Source organism: Engraulis encrasicolus, chromosome 17, assembly GCF_034702125.1.
Source record: "Engraulis encrasicolus isolate BLACKSEA-1 chromosome 17, IST_EnEncr_1.0, whole genome shotgun sequence".
Classification (NCBI taxonomy): Eukaryota; Metazoa; Chordata; class Actinopteri; order Clupeiformes; family Engraulidae; genus Engraulis; species Engraulis encrasicolus.
In genome coordinates, this window is record NC_085873.1 from 6,347,850 (window position 1) to 6,365,349 (window position 17,500).

The 17,500-nt window shown below is 47.9% G+C and overlaps 1 protein-coding gene across 4 annotated transcripts in view; it reads right to left on the minus strand.

Annotated features, from left to right (window-relative positions):
• Positions 1-17,500, minus strand: part of trrap (transformation/transcription domain-associated protein) — a 209,395-nt gene that overhangs the window by 163,638 nt on the left and 28,257 nt on the right. For all 4 annotated transcript variants that reach the window (XM_063221633.1, XM_063221634.1, XM_063221631.1 and 1 more), the window contains exons 19-21: positions 11,113-11,278; positions 4,957-5,213; positions 4,225-4,425 (exon numbers count right to left, since the gene is read on the minus strand). In XM_063221633.1, coding sequence (XP_063077703.1) covers positions 4,225-4,425; positions 4,957-5,213; positions 11,113-11,278 — 624 coding nt within the window. The remainder of the gene's footprint in view (positions 1-4,224; positions 4,426-4,956; positions 5,214-11,112; positions 11,279-17,500) is intronic.

The window sequence follows — 17,500 nt, forward strand, 5'->3', positions numbered from 1 at the left end:
TGCGTGCGCGAGGGTGCGTGCGTGCACAAGTATGTGTGCGTCCACAAGCGTGCGTCATTAACTTTTCTGGTGTGTGTGTGTGTGTGTGTGTGTGTGTGTGTGTGTGTGTGTGTGTGTGTGTGTGTGTGTGTGTGTGTGTGTGTGTGTGTGTGTGTGTGTGTGTGTGTGTGTGTGTGTGTGTAATCAACTGTCTGGGATGCATAACTGTCTAGTCAACACTAGAGACGAGGACTCTGGATTACACCTCAGGGAGATATACACACTAATTAATATGCCAGACTGCGACTCGGTGACTAATGTGCGTTTCAATTGTTAAGTCTTCCTCTTCTCCTCCTCATCGGCCCTGAAACTTAAAGCACACATACACGCCTGCTCCTCCCTGGGTTCAAATAGGCTTTAGACTACAGACAGCAACAGGATTAGCTCAGAGATGAGCCAAGGAGAGCACCAGTGTGTGTGTGTGTTTGTGTGTGTGTACGCCAAGTAAGACAGGAGAGATACATAGTCAGAGAGAGAGAGAGAGAGAGAGAGAGAGAGAGAGAGAGAGAGAGAGAGAGAGAGAGAGAGAGAGAGAGAGAGAGAGAGAGAGAGAGAGAGAGAGAGAGAGAGAATTAACAAGTGCAAAAGAGTGCGTCAGAAAGACAGAACATGAACGAGAGAAATGATTAGCGAGTAAGAAAGACTGAATGAGTGCCACGAAACAAAAGAGATTAGACAAAGCAAAAGGGAACAGAAGAAGAAAGGGAATAAGAATGACAAAGAAAAGGAGACTGAGAGGAAGAGAGAGAAGAAAAGACAGCAAGAAAGAGACATGGAATTTAAGTGAAGGAAACAGTAGTGTTGCCAGATCTTTAGAGATATAAGCAACTGGCATCCTGAAAAGAAGCCCAAAAGAAACATCCCAAGACTAAAAAAATGCGGGAAATGCGGGGCTCAGTCACGTGCCTTGCCTGTGTGATTAGACAAACACAAAATCAGAGCCGACCTTGCTCTTTGCGAGGGTCTGTGTGACAGCTAAAATCTATGTAAGAGGCAGACACAGAGAGGGGGAATTACAAACGTTGTTGTACTTGTAAGGGTGAGCGAGAGAACAGGGTTGTCATTGATAAACATGAAGTTTCAAAACATCCAAACACATCCAAATCACCGGCAGGGCAGAAGACAACATGAAGTCCAAAAAGAAACACAACCCGCGACTGCACAAAATCTAAAGAGACTGCTCGAAATAAAGAAGCCTAAAGTTGCTAATAATAAGCTGAATTGGCAACCTTGAGAGAGAGAGAGAGAGAGAGAGAGAGAGAGAGAGAGAGAGAGAGAGAGAGAGAGAGAGACAGAGACAGAGAAAGAGAGACAGAGACAGAGACAGAGAAAGAGAGAGACAGAGACAAAGAGAGAGAGAAACAAGAGACAAAGATCCAGAGAGAAAGAGACAGGGGGTGTGGTGTTTTGCTTGTCAGCTGCCTCTTCTCGCGGTGAGAAGACGTGCATGCTAAAGCACCTGAGATGGATGTGCCAGACACTGGCGCCTGTGTGTGTGTGTGTGTGTGTGTGTGTGTGTGTGTGTGTGTGTGTGTGTGTGTGTGTGTGTGTGTGTGTGTGTGTGTGTGTGTGTGTGTGTGTGTGTGTGTGTGCCCGTAGGTGAGGGAAGGTGATTAGCATGGCGGATACCTCCATCTATCCGGAAAGGAGGAGGAGACGGGGAGTAGATGGAGGAGAAGGAGGAATAGGAAGAGAGAGGAGGAGGTGAAGAAGGGATGGAAGAGGCTGAAGAGAACTGAAAGGATAATGAGGAAGAGGAGGAGAAAAAGAGAGAGAGAGAGAAGGGAAAACGAGCAGGAACAAACATGTTCAGTTCCACCCGTCCATTATAGACATTGAGGCAACGTTATGAGTGTGACGTCTGCTAAACAAAACTGTGGTGTGTGTGTGTGTGTGTGTGTGTGTGTGTGTGTGTGTGTGTGTGTGTGTGTGTGTGTGTTGATGTTTGTGCAGCAGGTGATATGTGCAGCTGGCACACACACACACGAATACACACACGCACGCACACACACACGAATACACACACACGCACACGCACACGCACACGCACACGCACGCAGGAGGGCAGCAGCTGCAGCCCATGGCGATGCCTTTGCGTCCTCATGCAAATTAAATTAGCCGCACACGTGTGCGTGTGTGTGTGTGTGTGTGTGTGTGTGTGTGTGTGTGTGTGTGTACGCACGTAAGACACAAGGCAACCACATCAGCAGCATCCGTCTTTGAAGCGCAAAACGCAATTAGAGAAATGACAATTTGTGTTGTGCAGACTAGAGCAAGCAAGAGAGAGAGAACGAGAGAGTGAGAGAGAGAGCAAGTAAGCGAGCGAGAGCAAGAGCAAGAGCTAGAGCAAGAGCGAGAGCGAGAGAGGCCATTAGACGGAGTCAGGGCTTGACACTAACTTTTTCGCTTGCCTGCCATGTGGCTAATGGTTTTCCTGAGTAACTAGCCATCCAGCTATTCTACTAGCCACAAATTTGATATTGTTTTTTTTATTAATCATGACGCTGTTCATCTAACCTCAGAAGATGGGGTGTTAAAGCAATCAGATGAGTGCATAGCTTTCTGTATGGAAATAAATCAAACAAATAAAAACTGAGGAACTGAGCTTTTTCTTGAACGTAAACAATTGATACACAAGGCGTATAATGCAGAATAAATGCTATTCTGATGTGTCATACCGTTGAATAAGGCACCTGCCACATTGGCTAGTGGCACTGTAATTGTTACTAGCCACAGTCAAGTTTTACCAGCATTTGGCCGGTTGGCAGGTGCCAGTGTCAAGCCCTGTACGGAGTAAATAACCCCCGTCAGCCGCACAGGCAGGCCTGCACCAAGATTGATTAAAGGAGAGCAAAGGGGGGATGGACGGATGGGGGGCATGGACGGATGGACGGATGGGGGGATGGACGGATGGGGGGCATGGACGGATGGACGGATGGATAAGAGGAGGAGGAAGGAGGAGGAGAGTTGGGGTGTAGATTGAGGAGAAAAGAGGAGAGGATGGATGGGTGGAATGGAGGAGAGGAGGAGAAGGGATGGGGGAGGGATAAGAGGAGGAGGAAGGAGGAGGAGAGTTGGGTGGAGTGGCGGGTGTGAGGTGGAAATGGGGGATATGGGGAGTGAGGAGTGGAGAAGAGGAAACGCTGAATAGTGGGAGGAAAGAGGAGAGGAGAGGATATAGGGATGGAATGAGTAAAAGAGCATGTGTGAGTGCGCATGTCCGAGTGCACTAGTGCGAGCGTGAGTGTGTAGGCGAGTGTGTATGCGAGTGTGTATGTGAGTGTGTACTGTCTCCGACTATTCAAGCTTTTCCAAAGGGGTGTCTATCGCCGAGGCCAGGGGGGAAAGGAAGAAAGGAAGAGTAGCCATGAGCCTAAGCCTAATCTGCCGCCTTCTCTGGGCCCATTCTTTAAAGCCGATTGTCATTAGCAACCCAGCTAATGGCCAAAAAAATACAGCCATCCCAAAATGCACGAGAGAGAGCGAGAGAGCGTGTGTGTGTGAGAGAGAGAGAGAGAGAGAGAGAGAGAGAGAGAGAGAGAGAGAGAGAGAGAGAGAGAGAAAGAGAGAGAGAACGATAGAGCGAGTGAGCGAGAGAGAGAGAGAGAGATGAGCCATCATTCATCAGTGTTGAGTGCTGCCTCATGTGCTGTACATCAAAAGCCTTCACACTGCTGACGCAAATGCAGTCTTGTTTTGCAGGGGGGAAAGAAACAAGCTATGACCACACTGTTTCTTCCCTTCTTTCTGCGCCCCCTACTTTCATTTCAACGCTTCCTCCTCTTTTACTCTGCAGGAACAGCACTAATGCATGCTCAGGATGAATTGTGTGTGTGTGTGTGTGTGTGTGTGTGTGTGTGTGTGTGTGTGTGTGTGTTTGTGTGTACTTGTGTCTCCTCGTGCGTCCTCGCGTTCTGTACACGGAACAGTTGCTATGGCAACAGATGACAAAGTTTGAAACGGAAACTGTACTGTACTACAAAAACATGACCAAAATCTTTTTTTTTTTTAAATTCGGGATCCATTTACCAAAGGAGCAAACAAGAAAACACGCCATTATAAAAAAAACAGGGTAAAACACCTGCAGTGAACAACAGATATATGCAGGTCTGAAACGGATGTGGTGCACTCATAGTCGAGACACACATGTAATGTAAGAGCAATCCATCCCTCCACTCCACTCACCTTCTCCATGGGCAGCTGTATGGAGGCCTTGCAGTCGGTGAACTCCACTTTGATGCTGGGCCCCGTGACCTCGGTCACCACGTACTGGAGCCTCTGGGACTCTTTCAGCATCTTGCGGTTGCTGCCCCCGAACTTGCCCAGCACACGGTACGCCACGTGGGAGATGTTCTCCGCCGGGTTGCGCAGCGTACGCCACAGCGCCTGCAGGGCGGGAAACACACACACACAGCCTTCATTAAACTCTTCCATTAAATCATTTTAACGTAGGCAATCTACTATTATGCGCTTTTCCCTCGAGACAGTGTCTGGGGCATAGCTCATAGCTAGTGTCATAGCTAGTGTCAAAGCATTGGGTTCACAAAACACACTCTGCACACCTTTTAAGAAGACATTAAGAGCTTGGGGCACTTCGGTTTGTGTTTGGAGACCCTCAACCTACTACAAGGTAAGTGTGATGTTGTTTTGAACTGTGTAAGACTTTTAAATGTTGTGTTTTTGAAATGTGGTGTAACCGCCAACCCGTGATGATATGGCTAACGAGGATAATGCAATATTATCAAACTTTCTCAAAACAAATCCTTTTGCCGTGATTTTGCTCTTAAATGACTGCATTTCATCCCAAACATGCAAAAATTAGGCAAACTTGCTTCAACTCCAGACAAATCCTTTAACTAAAAACTTGTTTCACACTCACTGGTGCTTTTACACTTGCAGGGAAAAACGCCCTTGTACCTGCATGAGTTCTGCTCGCACGGGCTGGATGTGGTCGTAGAGGAAGTCGGGCTGGAGGTTGTCCACGCACAGCTCCAGGGTGCGCAGGCCCTGGCTGACGAGCGTCTGAGAGCCGTTGAGGGCCGAGACCAGCGGGTCCATCAGCATGGGCAGGTAGGGCAGCAGGGAGCTGAGGCGCACTGGCACCGTCAGGCACAGCTCCACAAACAGGTCCTTCATGTGCTGCTTATGGAGGCCGCTCTGGAGCATGTTCAGGCCTGGGGAAGGGAGGGGAGGGGGAGAGTGGGGGAGAGAGCAAGAGAGTAGGGGAGAGAGAAGGAGAGTAGGGGAGAGAGAAAGAGAGTAGGGGGGGGGGGAGAGAGAGAGAGAGAGAGAGAGAGAGAGAGAGAGAGAGAGAGAGAGCGAGAGAGCGAGAGAGAGAGAGAGAGAGAGAGAGAGAAAATCATAAATTAAAGTACTAACGTCAGTTCTGGCCAGGCCATGGTAGTCAAGAAGCTTGCTGCCCTCCCCTTCATCTAATTAATTCCTAATTGATCCAGGTGCATTCTCTCAGCTGATAATCTTTCTACCCTAGCGATTGGCCACACGGCTTCGGCACGCCTTTTAAATTCTATCCACTTCCTCTCAACTGTATGCTGCTCGGTTTTTGCTGGAGTTGGTGTTGCTGGTTGCTTGTTTTCTTATGCCTTCTGAACACGTTGTTTAGCGTTCTCTTTGTCGATATCGTTTCATGTCTGGTAGGCTGCACATTTTTCTTTGAGTTGCCTCGTTAGTTCTGCCTCCGTTCCGACAGGGAGTAAGCCTACACCTATGATTTCAAAAGTTACGCACCTCAATTTGGACAGTTGATTGTTTTCTCCGTGCGGTGCCGTCCTTTAGGGCGTTAAAATAGATTTTTTGTGATGCCTACCCCAGTTTATGTATTTTGCTGGCTGTAGGCCTACAATTTCCCATGCTCTGAGCTTTCGCTGATTGTAATATTACAACTGCTTCATCACATTCCGCACCTGCGCGTTTGGTGAACTTGCACTTTCTTTGTTTCCCCCCCTCGCCAGTGATACATACATTCGATCTGTTTACAGCTGCAACTGGTGGTGATGTTTGGCCAATGCCATGTTCTGTGCTTTGGCTGCATGTCAACGCTTTCAATGTGTTGCAGAAGTTAATAGGCCCTATAAGTGGCTTAGGCTATGCCTGTAATTTACATTGTCTCGGGCTTCCCATCTGATCACTTTAAATGCCTCGCACGCCGTTTTTGAATCGCTTTGGTTCTTGTCATTGTCCACCCTGATGGTAAACCGGATTTTGGCTTGCTGCTTTCTCACCACGCATGTTTCAGTTGCTTACAATATGAATTCACAATTCTTGCGGAGGTGGATATTTGATGGTTAACTTGTTGCATTTACCGTCTGCTGGTGTTTGATATAGGTGCTTAATTGACCTTTGCCGTGGGATGATAAATCCATTTTCATTTAACATTCACGTGAAAGTTGTCGCATGGAGTACTGTAGTCTATTTTGCGCTTTGAGTCGCATGGCGGTATAGTGTAGCCTATAGAAATCTGGCGACCCTGTGCATTTGTGCTTCGTGCTCTGAAACGGTTGGATTGAATAGCCTATGCTTCCTTTGTCACAATAGTTAGGTAAGGGAGACGTCATGCGATGCGATTTTTAAATTACAGTATGTTTGTTCCACCGTCCTCGCCGGTCACCTGTCACTTTGTAACAAAACCACAGGTGTTTCTAATCGGGCGTGGCTTGAATTGATTGTTGCTGGAAACCGTGCTTCGGGACCTGTGGTTATTTATTTATTTTTGCATTCTTTTTATTCCGTGACTCTAGCTGTTTAGCCTATATGCTGGTGACTGCTGCTTATCCGTCTTGTTTTTGGCATTCCTGGTGTTCAACGCATTCCCCTTCCACCCCCTGTGACCATTTGCAGTGTGCTAGCTCTAGGCCTATAGCCTAGATTGATGTGCTCTTTCTAGGCTATTTACTGCTTCGTGGCTATTCATCTGTTAGTTTTTGGGAAGTTGCAATTACCATAGTTCTGAGTTGTCTGCAATGTTCGGGATGTTGTCTCTGCTGCTTTATAGTAGGCCTACTGGCCTGTTTGGCCAAGTTTTGCTAGCTCTGTATCCTAGACTAGGATATAATGTTCTGGTGAACCATTGCTTCCTGGCTGCTAGTCTAGGTGCTTGCAGTGTGTATAGTCATAGTCCTGGCTGGGCTGTGTAGGTACTCTGGCTGTGGCCTGGCTGTAGTGTGGTCGCTGTTTCTCTCAGTGCTGGTGCCCTGTTGTGCTGGTATGTAGTCAGTCCTGCTGTTTGGCCAATGTAGTGTAAGTATTTTGTCTGGAGTCCGCCATTACTACTAGCAAGGGATGCATTGTCTTTATGTTACTGGCTGATGTAGGCTGTGCTAGCATGGCTATATTCTCATCTGTTAAAGCCTGGTTATATGCCTAACCGTGACCTTGCATGGCTGTGTATCTTTCTGCTAGCTCGGTTTGGTTGTGCAGTAGTGCTTGTGCTGCCTGTATGGCATTATTAGCTGTTCCCCTCATTCCGGTCACTTTGGTTAAACTATCTGCATCGTACAATATCAACTGTAGGCTATTATGTTGGGTAGTGGTGTGCATGTTGGGTCTTATTTAGCACATTTAGGTCTCGTCATGCTCATGGAGCCATGTTGTGGCCTCTGCTGGGGGAGGCTGCATCAGTGGTCATGTTGGCCTTTAGTGTAGATCATGTTGCTGTAGTGTAGTGTAGAATGTTGCCGTGTCTGGACAATTTTGCTGATTTCGTCTGCTTTTGCTGCCAACTGCATAGTATACATAGGCCTTTGCTAATGCTGTTAGCTTCTGTGGTCTGTTGGCACTGTTTCCCTGTGTAGTCGTGGTGGCACTGTTAGCTCATAGTCTGAATTGGCTCTGCTTGCTCGGCAAGTGTACTCTAGTGTTGCTCATGTTTTGTTAATGGTCGCCTGTGTTGCTTCATAGGATGGTAATCGTGCTGTCTGGCTAATGTTCGCCCTGTGAGAATGTTGACTCTGTTGTTCATGGTAGCATTGATTGCCCTGAGTAGTCCATGTGCTGCAATTGCTATTGGCTCATACTCTGTCTAACTACAGCTGGCTCACATATAGTTTAACTGCATTGGGTCCTGCGCCTGCCTCCAGTCATATTATCTATATGCTGTCAGATCTGCTGGATTGTATTGTGCAGCTACCGTAACTGCAGTGGGCTCACTTGGTTTAGTCTAGCGGCTGCTTCATTGGTCGGTTTAGTGTCTAGCCAGCGGCTGCCTGCTCATATTGTTTCAATGTAGCTTCTGCTGACTGTCGTCATCTCTGGTCTCCCTGCTGCTCTCGGATAGGCTTTACCTACAACTGTATCTGTCCATCATTCTAGCTATTGGTTGCCATCATAGAGGCCCAGCTTATTGTGTGCTGTCACGTGGTCCTTGTCAACCTGCTGTTTTTTCCGGATCCTAGAGTAGCACTGATCCTGTGTGGGTGTTCAGGCCATGTTAGCAGTGTTCTCTATGTTGACGCGTCTAGATGATGTAGTGATTTCGCTGTCACCTTGTGCTGCCAACTGCATATTTCGTAGTCCTTGTCAATCAGCTGCCGTTCTGGGCTCTGGAGTAGAGCGGCACTGATCCTAAAGAATCAGCCCATTTGCTGCTGCCCGTCCGCCTAGTCAATTTTTATGATGCCTGTACGCCTAGTCTATTTGATGCTGCCCGCTACCAGAGACAGCCCACGTAAGAGACGGAGCACTCAAAAAGCGAGAGCATTTGGCTACGCAAACATGGCGCTGGCTGGCATCCCTCCCACCTGTCCGGTAACGAGAGCCAATTGCTTGCTGAGCTTATCCAATCATCTCGCCTAGTCCATTTTGCTGTTGCCTGTCCACCTAGTCCATTTTGCTGCCTGCCCGTCCACCTAGCCCATTTTGCCGCTGCCCGTCCACCTAGCCCATTCACTGTTTTATTTATTTATTTGTTTGCCATCCTAGCCCATCTAGTGCCACGGTCTAGTTTACTTTATCCTAACAATTCTCGGACAAGTCTATTAACCATCGTTGACACGCCTATTTGCTGCCTCCCATCTGCCTAGTTCTTTTTTGCTGCTGCCTGTCCACCTGCCCATTTTGCTGCTGCCTGCTACCTAGCCCATTTGGCTGCTGCCTGCCCGCCCAACCCATTTCTGCTGATGCCCACCTTGCCCATTTATTTATTAAGCCATCCTAGCCTTAGTGCCTCCAGTCTGTGTACTTTATCCTAATGACTCCCAGCCAAGTCTATTTAACCACTGTTGACGCTCTATTTCTCTATGTGCATCTGACTGTCCAACAGCTGGCCTTGTCTTTAATCCTACCTAAAGTCTATTTTACAGCTGGTGATGGGGCACTTAACTGCCACTAACCGAGGATGCTGCCAACCCCAAATTGTTAACTGCGGCCAACTTATTGGTCATCTAGTTACATTTTATCATTTTGGCTGGGGTCGTTCATTTCACCTGATTTCTACTGGCCTATTTAACTATCTACTGACCTATCTAGTTTTCTCTTTCGCTACTGCTGGGCAAGTTTGTATTTTTGCTGCTGCCTGGCTATGTCCTATTGCTGCTGCTGTGATCCTAATATAACTGCTGCTAAACAAAACTTCTGCTGGTCTAGTCTGGTTAATAGAAATCTGCCTATTTCAGTTAACTTGACGATTTATGCCACATTTAGCCAATGACTGGCCCAGCCTTCTTGATTATACTTACTACTGGCATAGTCAATACGACTGCTCCTCTGATCACATGCATGATTTACTCTGGACTAGTACATGATGTTTTTTTGGGGGGGATATCTAAATTCGACTGCTCAACCAATCCTCTCATTTTAACTGACTTTGAGAGGATTACCAGGTATGGAATTCTGCTGCCTATGCACGCTACCTACGGCCGGACGTGCGCGCCATTCTTAATGCCCAGAAGCCATGTCCCCTGCTGCCCCTGGTGGTAACCAATAAGTGTCTGCATCTATGCGTCGTGCTGCCATCTGCTGCTCCTGCTGCTGCTATGCCCCCCCACCCCCCTGCCTTTACCAAATTTAGTTCCAAATTTAGTTTTAGATATTTGGTTTGGGGGGCTTATCTTTATAGCTATGACATCCTCTCATCGTATTCGAGAGAGGATTACCAGGTATAGTCTGTTTGGGGGGTTATCTCTCGCCCTGTCCTGCTGGGGTGAGAATTCCCTAAACTGCTGCTGCCCCCTGACTAAATGCTTTTCCATGCTGCTCATGGAAATAGGGGGGTTCCTCCGAACAGAGCTATACCGCCAAACGTAATTCATAATTTCAATAAAAGAAATTGCATTTATATTCTTCTCTTGTGTTTCTTGACTGAAATGGTTCTGACAGAAATTAAAGTACTAACGTCAGTTCTGGCCAGGCCATGGTAGTCAAGAAGCTTGCTGCCCTCCCCTTCATCTAATTAATTCCTAATTGATCCAGGTGCATTCTCTCAGCTGATAATCTTTCTACCCTAGCGATTGGCCACACGGCTTCGGCACGCCTTTTAAATTCTATCCACTTCCTCTCAACTGTATGCTGCTCGGTTTTTGCTACCCACCACCTCCCCTGCTCCACCTTGTCGTGTATGATGTGACATGTTCTCTTGTCACGTCGCTTGGCTCTGTTCATGGGGGGTTATCTCTCGCCCTGTCCTGCTGGGGTGAGAATTCCCTAAACTGCTGCTGCCCCCTGACTAAATGCTTTTCCATGCTGCTCATGGAAATAGGGGGGTTCCTCCGAACAGAGCTATACCGCCAAACGTAATTCATAATTTCAATAAAAGAAATTGCATTTATATTCTTCTCTTGTGTTTCTTGACTGAAATGGTTCTGACAGAAATAACATTTTCACGATTGTGAGGTAATATCGTTTGCAAAATGGTTGTACCCTTTACACTTATAGATGATATAACATACATAGCATCTTCTAAAGAGATCCCACATAATATTAAATATGGATCATTTCAGAATACAAACACGCACGCGCGCAAACACAAACATATTGTATTTGTACCTTGTACTTGATGCAAGGTTTGTGCGACCAGTGTGTGCGTGCGTGTGTGTGTGCGTGCGTGCGCGTGCACTGTACCTTGCAGCAGGTTGGGCAGCAGGGGCAGGAACTCCTGGTAGAGCAGGTCGTGGCTGCCGCCCCCTATGGAGCGGAAGAGGGCCCTCAGCAGCAGGAAGTAGTTATACGGCTCCTTAGCAGACTGGGCCAGCTCCATGGAACTGTTGACGATCTTATGCAGGTGAGGCTGGAGGAGAGAGGGATAGAGAGAGAGAGAGAGAGAGAGAGAGAGAGAGAGAGAGAGAGAGAGAGAGAGAGAGAGAGAGAGAGAGAGAGAGAGAGAGAGAGAGGGAGGTAGTTCGGAGATTTGGAGAAGAAGAGAGGGGAAAGGGGGGATTAATGTGACAGATAAATGGAAGTGATAATTGAGACATTTACGATCACAACACAACTGATGAACTGCCCATCTTCTTAAGCATAGGAAAGCACAAAAATGCAACTGGATAAAATTAAGATTGCAGAATGTGGATCTTCCCCAGCCACTGATAAAGCCATAAACACATGGGTATATTTACCATGTGTACGGTACCACTATAAACACAGCTGGGAGAATAGCATATTTTTATTCGGCCAATTATACTTGTGTATTAGATGTAGCTATTGGGAACCGAAAGCACCCTCAGGAAAAACAATAGAAATACGATAAGGAGTCACTTAATGCAACTCTGAGCTCGCTAATGCACTGCTCTCGTTTTTCTTACACGCACACACACACACGCGGCAGCATTGCACAATTATCATATGGTATTACCTCACGCCGTAGCACAAGTTTCGCAATATCATTAACGCCAGGAAGTTTGGCAAAGGTCATGCGATATAGCACACCACTTCTCCAGAGTTTTATTGGCCAGACCATTTAAAATTAAGTTTCTATATCACACTCTAAAAAAACAACACTTAGGTGAACGTCATAATATTTCAGTTTTACATCTACCTAAAATACAATAGGAAGCCTTTTTCATATTCTCTTGGATCAGGGTACAATAAAAAGTTCTTAGCCGTTTTCATGCCTTTTCCTCTGATTGTGTGTCCCTACGCGTGCTAAAGTAACAAACACTACAGGAGTACCTTTAACATTTTACCTTGCAGCATACTGAGAAGCAGTTCAAAACATTGTGAAAATGGCATGCTTACCTACACTGGCATTGCAAGAATTAAAAGGAGATTTTTAGTATCATATGCCACAAGCTCTATCATTCAGTTGCAGCACGGAGCTTCCTTGCACAACACAAACAACCAGGTCCCCTTCAAAAACTAAAAAAAAGAGGGCAAAACCTTTATACGACCTAAAAATGCATCAAAGAGCTTAGTTATTTCCCACATATCTGTCCCATGTTTTCACATTTTCAAAGGTTTCAAGGAGGCGATGAAAAATCTACATGCCATCGGATGAAAAATGTGTGCATGTTCTCTACGGGCCACCACAGGAGAGGACGAAATAAGAGCGGTAGCTAAATCACACCCAGCACACTAAGAGCTCCCTCTCAACCTGCAACCTTGGTGGTGGTGGCTGTTACTATTTTCCAGCCGGTTGAGACGCAACACAGATTATTTGACACAAGAAGTGTAACCGCACGCATGCACGCACGCACGCACGCACGCACACGGGTTCATCCCGTATATCTCACACACAAACACACACACCCTAGAATCATCCTGTCCCTCCAACTCTCATAGACACACACACACACACACACAGTCCTTCAGTGGTGGTTCCCCTGGGCCTTCTTGCTGAGCTCAGGCAGAGCAGAGCAGAGCAGAGCAGAGCAGGGCCATCACTGGCCTTCAGGGCAGCTGAAAAATGAAGAGCTGACACAACCATGCTGCATATGAGTGATTAAGAGCGAGAGCGAGAGACAGAGAGAGACAGAGAGAGACAGAGAGAGACAGAGAGAGAGACAGAGAGAGAGACAGAGAGAGAGACAGAGACAGAGACAGAGAGAGAGAGAGAGAGAGAGAGAGAGAGAGAGAGAGAGAGAGAGAGAGAGAGACAGAGAGAGAGACAGAGAGAGAGAGAGAGAGAGAGAGAGAGAGAGAGAGACGCGCAGAGACACAGTGAGACAGATGGGGAGACACAGTGTGTGTGAGAGACAGAGGGGGAGAGAAAGAGAAAGAGGGAGAGAAAGAGAGAAAGGCAGAGAGAGTAAATGTGTCTAGCAGCAGCTCAGCGGAGAAGAGGCCAACTAAAGATAGATGACAGGCTTGAGGTGCGATGACGACCCTGGCACTTTGTGTGTTCACTGACTGGGTCATCAAAGGGAATGGTTTCTAATCCCTCCTACTCCATTCTAGGGCTGGGACGATTAATCGACTAATCGTGACTAATCGACTATGAAAATTAGTCGATAAGAATTGTCATAGTCGACTAATCGTTTGATTTAATTCAATGCTTTTTTACTTACTTTACTAATACTTTATTACTTTATTGAAACCTAAGATTGCCCAGCACGTATGAATTGGACGTTGTGTCTCGGAGTAAATAAGCTACTATCATGATTTAACGCTCATTGTGAGCTCAAGGACCTAATTTTAACGGTTTCTTTCTTTTTTCCCAATTTCCTTGAAGATTAAAATGCTAGAGTACTTGAAAAATGAATCGTTTGACTAATCGATTATTCGAAAAAAATAGTTGATAGATTAATCGGAAAAAATAATCGTTTAGGACAGTCCTACTCCATTCCCACCATTACTCACCACTACTGCCAGTAGCGTATGGGTATATTCTATACCCTCGGTTCTCTGAGGGAGATTAGTGAGACACAGACTGTGACTCTATGGGGTTTAGCGCCCTCGCGCGACCGCTCTTGAAGCCTTTTTAAACACGCCTATTGGCTGAGTTGAGCTGTCACTCATAGGCGCCCGCCTCCTATATAAACTGTGACAGCTCGCTCATCTTCACATTACCCAGCTCTGCAAGACGAGCGAGCAGGAAGGGGCAGCACAAGTCTGTGTCTCACTAATCTCCCTCAGAGAACCGAGGGTATAGAATATACCCATACGTTCTCTTTCGGTCGAATCGTTCGACACAGACTGTGACTCTATGGGAGTTTTAAATACGCCCCTGAATGCTCATTCCCAACCAGTAAAAAATAACGGGAGTGAAAAACCACGCTGAAAGTGCAAAGCAGTTCACACAGGTCTTGATCCCCCCGCCTCAAGGACAGCGTGAGCCACCGTGGACGCTGTAACATCAAGGCGATAGTGTTTTACGAAGGTGTGCGGTGAAACCCAACCCGCAGCAGCGCAAACAGTCTGGACAGGCACTCCTCTAAATGCGGCCCAAGACGCTGCGACACCTCTAGTAGAGTGAGCTCTGAGAGCAGGGGGGTCTTTCCCCGAGGCCCGATAGGCCATTGCAATCACATCAACAATCCAATGGGACAGCCTCTGTGTCGAGAGCGCCTGTCCCTTAGAATTAGTTGCAAAGCAAACAAATAGTTGGTCGGTACGCCTGAATGAAGAAGTTTTGTCCATGTACAAGCGTAATGCCCGGACCGGGCAGAGGTAATGTAACCTCTCCTGTTCCTGCGAGGAGAAAGGAGGGGGGTTGAAAGATGTCAGTTGTAGATCGCAGCTGCCGTACAACATAGACACTTTAGGAATAAACGCTACATTGGGCCGAAGCGTGACATTATTATTATCCACACTGAATTCCATACAGGAGGGGTGTATAGAGAGAGCAGTGATCTCGCTCACCCTTTTAGCTGAGACAAGGGCCAGCAAGAGGGCAGTTTTGTACGAGAGGACCTTAATGCTTGCAGTCTGTAGGGGCTCGAACGGGGCTTGGCAGAGCGCGTTCAGCACCAAGGAGAGGTCCCAAGAGGGAACGGTCGAGCGCACAGCAGGTCGAAGGCGTCGAGCGCCCTTCAGAAATCTGTTAGCCAGGGGGTGCGCTCCCGGAGATACACCATCGTAGCCTACATGGCATGCTGAAATCGCTGACAGGTAGACCTTAAGTGTAGAATAGGCCAGTCCCTTTTCGAATAATTCCTGAAGGAACGTAAGTACATGGGTGATAGAACACTGAAAGGGGATAACGCCCTTCTGAACACACCATCTCTCAAACGCCCTCCACTTCATATCGTACACAGATCTCGTAGATGGAGCTCTGGCACTCTGAATAGTTGCAATAACATTCGATGGCAGACCTATTGATCTTAGGGTGTCCCTTTCACGTGGAAGGCGTGTAGGTTCCACGCTGACGGGTTCGGGTGAACTAACTCCCCCCCCATCTGTGACAGAAGGTCTTTGCTGTTGGGGAGTCGCCAAGGCTGCCCGGCCAGTAAGAGAAAGATCTCCGCTAGCCAGGGCTTGTTTGTCCACCAGGGAGCAATCAGCACCAACGAGAGGCTCTCCTCTCTCACCCTCGCTAGTACATGTGGGATTAGATGGACTGGGGGGAACGCATACAAGAGAGTGTTCGGCCACGGGTGTGATAGCGCATCCGTTCCCAGTGGGGCATCCCTGTCTCGAATGGAGAAGAACAGTCTGCAATGTGTGTTCTCTCGTGATGCAAATAAATCCACCTCCGCGCGCCCGAAGCGTTTCCACACAAGCTCGATTACGCGCGGGTGTAATCTCCATTCCTGATTGGAGAGGCATGCCCTCGATAGTCTGTCTGCACGCACATTCAGCACGCCCGGAACATGAGTGGCTCTGAGCGACTGTATGTGAGCGTGTGCCCAAAGTATAATATCGCGAGCTATGCGGTGAAGCCGAAGCGACCGCAGGCCCCCTTGGTGATTTATGTATGCCACTACTGCTGTGTTGTCCGTACGGACTAAAACGTGGTGATGGCGCAGCAAAGGCAGGAAATGCTTTAGCGCTAGGAACACTGTTGTCAGCTCCAGGACGTTGATGTGAAGCTGACATTGGTTTTCTGTCCAGACACCACCCACAGCCAGATCCCCCAGAGTGGCGCCCCAGCCACTCAGCGACGCATCCGTTGTCACCACACGTCGTGTCACGATGAGTCCCAGTGGGGCTCCCTGTGACAGTAGTGCGGGGTCTCGCCACGCCAGTAGCGCGCGGATGCATGGGAGGGAAACCGTTACCTGCCGGTTGAGGTGTGCTCTGCGCTCGGGGTGCAAACGGAGCGAGAACACCCATCTCTGCATGTCCCTCATATACAGTTGCCCCAGCGGTACTACTGCTATCATAGATGCCATTAGACCCAGAAGGCGAAGGCAAATACGAAATTTGACTTTCTTTCCCAGTTGGAAATTTGAGAGACACTTGTGAAATGATTCCACTCGTTGTGGCGTGAGTTTGGCACGGAACGTGGTGGAGTCCAGTGTGAGGCCCAGGAAGTGCACAGTTTGAGCTGGGGTTAGCACACTTTTTTGATAGTTTATTCGGAAACCTAGGGATTCCAGATGGCTGCGGAACAGATGTGTGTGTTCCGTGGCTATCTGCGCTGACGGGGCGCATAGAAGATAATCGTCTATGTACCCGAAAATACGCATTCCTCTTTCTCTCAGTGGGGATATGGCAGCATCCATAATCTTTGTAAAAAGACGGGGTGCAGTAGCCAGCCCGAATGGCAACACTTGGAATTCTAGTGCCCTGCCCTCGAAATAAAATCTCAGGAACTGTCTGTGGTGTTTGTGTATGCTGACGTGAAAATACGCCTGTTTCAGGTCCAATTTTGTGAACCAGTCCCCGGGTTTTATGGACGTAATGAGTTGCTTGTGCGTCAACATTTTGAAGGAATATGTTCGTATGTGACGGTTCAGCGCTCTCAGATCTAAGATGGGGCGAGAACCCCCGTCCTTTTTCGGTACAACGAAATACCTGCTGTAGAACCCCGACCGTGCTACGTGTGGGGGAATTATTTTTACAGCGTTCTGCTGGAGTAGAGCTTCTATCTCCTCTCTTAGTATTCGAACCGAATTTGTATTCACCACAGATGGAGTTAGCCCCTGAAAGCTCGGGGGCTTTCGCGCAAATTGTATTTTGTACCCATGCTCGATCGTAGACAGAACCCAAGGACACGTTACGTGTATGTGCCAAGTCGCTATACGGTGTGTGAGCGGCTCTGGACTGTACAGGGGTATGACTGTGTTTGGTCGTGCGCCCGCGGTCTGTAGTGGGGAGTTTAGCCACTGATTCGGGGGGCATAGTGGGTATGAGCGTGGGCGAGGGGGATGCTCGGCGCACGCGTTTACTTTTAATTGTATTTTTTCTCGGGGCTGAGGGCTTATGAAACCGTGTTTGTTCGTGAACGACCCCAAAGCAGAGCGTGGGTGTGTGTGAACGACTTTTATCAGACCCAGAGGTAGAACCGTGGGTATGGGAGTGTGAGTGAGGGCACTGGGGCTTAACAGCTTTATTTGTGTCAACAAGGGGAACATGCTTGTGCAACATTGTGTGTTTACAGACCACCCCAGAGTTGAACGTGGGGGTATCT